The sequence below is a fragment of the Daphnia pulicaria genome, chromosome 3 (assembly GCF_021234035.1).
Source record: "Daphnia pulicaria isolate SC F1-1A chromosome 3, SC_F0-13Bv2, whole genome shotgun sequence".
Taxonomy (NCBI): Eukaryota; Metazoa; Arthropoda; class Branchiopoda; order Diplostraca; family Daphniidae; genus Daphnia; species Daphnia pulicaria.
Genome location: NC_060915.1, coordinates 6,571,374 through 6,577,400, shown reverse-complemented (window position 1 = coordinate 6,577,400; position 6,027 = coordinate 6,571,374). Strand labels below are relative to the sequence as shown.

General features: G+C 39.7%; 1 protein-coding gene across 3 annotated transcripts; it reads right to left on the bottom strand.

Annotated features, from left to right (window-relative positions):
* Nucleotides 1-768: 768 nt before the first annotated feature.
* Nucleotides 769-4,881, bottom strand: LOC124328863 (leucine-rich PPR motif-containing protein, mitochondrial-like). 3 transcript variants are annotated; one of them, XM_046787683.1, is made up of 13 exons: nt 4,749-4,881; nt 4,560-4,680; nt 4,290-4,483; nt 3,965-4,209; nt 3,759-3,904; nt 3,563-3,696; nt 3,038-3,504; nt 2,711-2,964; nt 2,464-2,655; nt 2,111-2,405; nt 1,618-2,033; nt 1,319-1,550; nt 769-1,170 (listed from the first exon to the last, which is right to left on the bottom strand). In XM_046787683.1, the coding sequence occupies exons 2-13, from the start codon at nt 4,676-4,678 to the stop codon at nt 844-846; spliced, it is 3,021 nt and encodes a 1,006-aa protein (XP_046643639.1). In that variant the 5' UTR covers nt 4,679-4,680; nt 4,749-4,881; the 3' UTR covers nt 769-843. The 3 variants fall into 3 exon arrangements, with proteins under 3 accessions (XP_046643639.1, XP_046643638.1, XP_046643640.1); XM_046787682.1 differs by having other exon boundaries at nt 4,560-4,881; XM_046787684.1 differs by lacking the exons at nt 4,290-4,483; nt 4,560-4,680; nt 4,749-4,881 and having other exon boundaries at nt 3,759-3,864; nt 3,953-4,091.
* Between the last annotated feature and the right edge of the window lie 1,146 nt (nt 4,882-6,027).

The window sequence follows — 6,027 nt, the reverse complement described above, 5'->3', positions numbered from 1 at the left end:
AAAAGAGAATGGAGCAAAGAAGGAAAGAAAGAAAAAGTTACAAGGCAAAAAGAAAAAAAAAAACTACGAACTCTTTTTTTCCCCTTTTTGGTCTCTTTTATTGTTTGTAATCAGTTGGTGGCCGCGTGTGCTGGTGATAATGTCGGGGACGGATTGTGTCTGTCGTTATTCCGGCTCAGCATGCAGCTTCAAGAAACGGAACAACAATATGATATACAGACCATCCATGTGCAGGGCTCGCTCTGTTGGCTGCTGTTGCCATAACAAAACAGCATGTACTAACAATTCAACCAAAATGCCGTTTGGAAAGAAAACACGCTGTAACTTTTATATCCACGTGGAAACTATAACGAACGGGGGGGGGGGGAAGAATTGAGTTAACAATATCAAACATTTCAGCCGGACAGAATAAATGGTCCTCGACCCCAACAAATCACGTCGAACCATACGCCGACTTAAACAGACTGACTGGGCTGGCTGTCGACGATATCGGGAAATAAATGACCCAATGTTTTCCTTCTTGCTCCCGACGGCAGTTCTTCCAAGGTTCGAGCCATTTGTATCGATCGAGCAACGTATATCTGTGTTTGCCCAGCACCTAAATAATATACTACGGCGGTATTGAGATCCGCCGAAGGAAATGAGGCTTTGACGCCAAGTTTTCTCATTTCGTACAGCGTAATCCATCCACCCGGAAACTCATCAACCTGTGATAAATCACACATACCTTTTCGATAAACTTTTCTCTATAGGCGAGTTGGGAAGAAGAACGTAGAAACAACTATTTATTTCATATCAAACGACTTATTTTGCTACATGTCCAAGGTAACTCGTGTAGTCTCATCATGAACTCATTTGGTCGCTTGGGGGAACGGAGAACGGGACCAACATTTTTTTGGTTGTCAAAAAGTCGCCCAAACGGCGTAAAAAGCCGGAATCAGGAACTAGGTCGCCTTCTTCTTGCATCAAAGTCCAGACGTTGGTAGCTCTTTTCGGATCGTCGACTTTGATGCATGCCGCTAATAAATGATTGTACAACATGTGGCGGTCCACGTTGAAAACGTTCTTGGTGATTTTCACCAAATTCTCGAGTTCGTCAATTTTTTTCCTCCGCACGTAGAAGGCGCAGACATTGTCCAGCCGACTGTTGACGATGCGCAGTCCAGGAGTCTACAAGAAATGTCGCCCCCAAGAGAAAAATTCAAAGATTAAATTAGAATAGACTGTTCTCGTGGTAGGTGTACTTGAGAGACTACAACTATTTCTGGAACTTATTTATAGACTATCTAAATATAAATATAGGCACATTTATATATACCTCGAGGACGTTTTTTGCATCTCTGACTCGTTGACAGCTTAAAAAAGCCAGCGAGAGATCAAAGAGACTATTCTTCTCCCCGTGGACTGCAGTGTTCATTCTCATAAGTCGGTCAAGTCTTGTCGTGTCGTCTTTTTCAATCAAATTGGCGGCTAATTGCGTGTTCCAGGGCGTGGTGCGTCGCTCTTTCGTCCAACGATCAAACTCATCCAGAGCGCTGTCCAAATCATCTCTAACATAAAGTTTAATTAGTTTGGACGCTGAAATGAAATGTAAACAGTTTCAGGCTATACACGTACCGAACGACATGAACTTTGACCAGTGAACCTAATAAGGCTCTGCTCATTTTCAAGGCTTTCGATTGTTCCAGACAGTCGAATATTTTCTGTATAGTTTCGACATTCCCGTTTTCAGCAGCGGCGTCCATCAGTCGTATGGCACTTGCATTGACTAATCTCGTCAACTCTATATTTTCAGTCACCCGTGGATCAATTTTCAATTTTTCCAGGACACGAATGGCATCGTCTATGCGGCCTACTTTCAATAGACGGGCAGAAAGAATCATGATTTTAGAAGGCAGGACGATCAAATCGGGATTCATATGCATTCGGGAGAATACGTCGAGGGCCTCGTCCAAACGTCCATGATGGCCGTACAAATCGATTAGCAAGAGATTCAATCCGTTCGAAAAAGGAACATTATGGGCATCCAGCTCCTGTGTCATCAATGCACATTCATAAGATGAATCACGAATTGATTCAGGAAAAAAAGTTGAAAAAAAAAAAAAAAAACCTTTCTGACTGCTAATGCTTCATCTAATTTACGCTCTCGTGCGAATGTTCGGAATTTGGCGATGTTTTTCTCGACCTGGCTAATGGTCGCCAACTGAAGGCGCCTTGGCGTGGGATTCAACGGTACAGGAATTAACTTTCCCGAGGTGAGCTCTGCCAAGAGATCAACGGCAGCCGAAGTCATCTTGCCTTCCGATGCCTTGTCACGTACAAATTGGGCCACGCTCAGAGAGATAGTCAATCCCTGATCTTTTAGAGCTTTTAAAAGAGGCTCAATTACTTCCAGCTGTCCGGACCTTGAAAGACAGAAATAGTTGAGATGGGATTCAAAAAACAAACAAAAATACATCTTACGGTGTTTGATCGCAAATCTCTTTCAGAACGGACCCAATTATTTGGCTGGATAATTCCATCGCTTCGTTTTTCGTCTCATCTTCTTCCCCGTCTGGCAGTAGAGAATTCATCAGTCTGGCAAGTCCCGTAGCATTTTGAGATTTAACATAGGCAGTGGCGATATCTTCGTACAACCTCAAGTTCATACTGATGCTATAACGGGAAAGGGTTATAGCATGCTTTTCTACAACACTTTGTAAAAACTTACTAAAATGTTGATGTGATCCGAATGGCTTCATTAAAATCTAGGGAAGCCAAACTCTTTTGCAAAAGTGCAACTGAAATGACTGGGAAAGACAACCTGGCTGAACGCAATTTTTGCAACAAAGTCTGACTATCTCCTGCCAAGTGAGGCAAAATATGTTTGTTGATCGTTTGCACGTTGGGGTATAGACGGATGGCGGCCATTTTACGAAGTGTATCTATTAGTTTCTTTTCTCCTCCGCTCAGCATACCCGAAGCCTAATATTAAACCAAAAAAGTTGCAATTTTAGAAATTAATTAAATCTAGATAATTTTTTTTTAGTTGACTTGCCAGAATAGCTCCTAAAGAGTTTGCAAAGCTACCGCCATCCCTGATCTCGTTTAAGAGCGGATCGACAAGTTCGATCCTTTCAAAAATGTTTGCTGCTTCAAGTGCTATAAAAAATGCGCGACTGTTCTTCTCAGTTTGAACCAACTTACGACAAAATTCCACTATTTTATCTGATGAGCAATTCGTTTTGACTATGTGCCGGATAAAAAATCGGCCGGACCCTGGCACTTTACCATCGATTGTTCTTTTTGGTTTCATACTCAGCAAGATTTTGAAAGCTTCGTTCTCTTTGCGTTGTGTCACTAATTGCAAGATAATGTTCACACATGATCGGTTGTAGTCACGATCCTTTCTCATTCGGTTCAACAGAATATCCACCGCTTCAGAGTGCCCGTGTACAGCAGCTTTATACAGAGCAGCAAGGAGATCTCCATCACTGAATGATATATTCATCTTCTTCCAATTTTCTATTGTAAAAATTATTACGAAGATGAATACAAACATAACACTAATGAGGTTACCCACCAAGGGAGGAAGAAATAGCAAAGCATATTCCAAATTTGGCGTAACCTTTTAACAATTCTCTATAGGTTTCCGTGTCGGGCGTCAAGCCTTTCGCCGACATGGAACTGATTATGCTTTTGGCACCTTCCCAATCTCTGAAATGTTAAAAAATAATCGCATCACGACACCCTGTTTGAATAAAAGATGTAATCCATACCCCATCATAGAATGACCCGTCACGATGGCGTTGTAAGTTCGATAATCTATCACCAATTCTTTGTGCTTCAAGATATTAAGAATTTTTTTTGCTCCTTCCAGATCTCCTTTTTGAGTGTAAGCAATCAAAAGTCTTTGATATGTTACCTATGTTTTACACATTATTATACGATAATACGAGGAAATAAATCAGACCTATGAATATACTCGATCGGGTTGAATTTCACGTTCAATCATAGTTGACAGAAACCTCAGAGGATTGAATGAATGCTCATTTTCTAAATATATCCTTAGCAAAGAATTGAAGTGGTTAATGTCCAGTGGGACTTCAAAATTCAACAATAATTCCCATATTTTCTGGACAAGATTGTTTCTTTCCTCCAAGAGTTCTTCTGGGAGGAGGTTGCCACAGCATCGAATGAGATAAAGACCTTGGCTACTTGTAATTGTCTCTAAAATAAAAACCAAAACCAAAAACACATATTAATCTGAAATAAAAAATATTGATACTTAAAAAAAAATCATCACTGACTGTTTTTTTGGATTTCTGTTACAATAGATTCTAAATCTTCTTTGTTTAAAAGTCCACGCTTGTTCAAATCAAGATCTAGTCTAGAAAGAGCCAGTGCAATTTCCTTTTCACTGGAATGTGAAATATGACTATCTTGTATTCGAATGTTTCTTTCTGAAGAGCTGGGTAAATATGGTAATGAAGATATTGTCATCCTTCATTCAATTTGGTAAAAAAAAGTAAAAAACTATTACAATATAAATTTGTCACTTAATAATTAAAAACATCAACCTTTGAATTCCCATAATACTTTTTCTTGCAGTTGAAAAATAGCGATAACAAGTAACTTGGAATTTTCCATTGATTAATAATCTTGTTAAATTTCGTGTGTATAATATTTTTGAAGACATGACTATTCTTGCACCATGAGTAAGTTTAATTTAAAAATTCACAAACTGAGATATAATAATTATGTATGACCGTGGTATGACGAATCGAAATTATTGAAAACAAATCATCCTAACATCACATTGGTGCAGGAACCGTACAGCCATAGCTATGGCACAGCTGCAGCGCTAAAGAAGAGAGCAGACGACAAATGTATCGGCTGGCAATGCTGTTAGTAGCCGTTAGCAGACTTCATTAGTATTACTACATCTATAAACAAAACAAACTGAGGGTCTCATACGTAGTAACCATAGACTACGAAGTAAAGACGGCGATCGGCTCCATAAGCATGAGAGGAATCGTCTAAAGCGATGCTCCTGCATGTCGGTAGAGGTCAGGTGTTACGGTTTCCAGTGGATATCAGTCGTTTCCATTTTCCCTACTGATTACGTGCTTCACACACACGCATTTTAGGGTATATGTTATTCATATGGATTTTTAGATTTTATACTATAATTTTATATAACCCTCCCCCGTGTCCCTTGAATTTTTACTTAATTTTGCTTTCAAATTTGGGTGTAGAAAAAAAAAAGTTTTATGTGACACCCTCTTCCTTATGAATAAAGCCCCCACTACAGTGTTGCACGATTGAATTAAACAAATTGCACAACACTGTTGTGAGGGCTCTATTCATAGGGAAAAGGGTGTCACTTAAAACTTTTTTTTCCCATCTGGGGAAGAGGTAAGGTAGCGAAGGCCGAAAGGTTAGGTTAGTTACGGTACATAGACAGTGAAGTTACGGGAGGTAGCAGAATCAATTTGACCATCAGGCGCCAAACTTCGAGGAATATGTACTAGAGTGAAAGCCGTCAAAAATATTTTAGCCGCTTGCATCGGCACAGTTAGTGATGGCAGTTTTGTTATACCAATTGCCTAGCCGTCGCCAGATGGGGGTTTTAGCACAGACAGGGCCAACAGGGTAACTATAATCATGTGGCATCGTTGTGTCCGATTTTGTAGCAGACGACAATTACTGTTGAGTCGCTGTCATTTCACCACCGCATTAGGTACAGAGAGGATCTGATTGAAGATTCTCAGGGGCATTATTAAATCAGCGTAATCAGCGTTACTTAATGAAAATACGTTTCGGCAAATGCTCTTAAGAAACAATAAATATTTCAAGGGAGCCAATTGAAATAGAGTATCTGCAAGTTTTCACTTTGCTGCAGGGTCTTTTAGAGATTGCCTGAAAAAAAAAACATAATTAGTAAAACATTTATAGCTTACTTGCAAATAATTGAAAAAATTACCCAAGATAAATTTCTCTGGCTAATTCCAACACTTTTCAAGCTTGATCAGCCATGGAATATCC

Coding starts and splice junctions, on each gene's coding strand:
- LOC124328863 (XM_046787682.1), bottom strand. CDS start 4,678: ATGTCTTCAAAAATATTATACACACGAAATTTAACAAGATTATTAATC. Junction 3,697..3,758: donor ACGGGTCATTCTATGATGGG/GTATGGATTACA, acceptor TTAACATTTCAG/AGATTGGGAAGGTGCCAAAA. Junction 2,034..2,110: donor AAGCATTAGCAGTCAGAAAG/GTTTTTTTTTTT, acceptor TTGATGACACAG/GAGCTGGATGCCCATAATGT.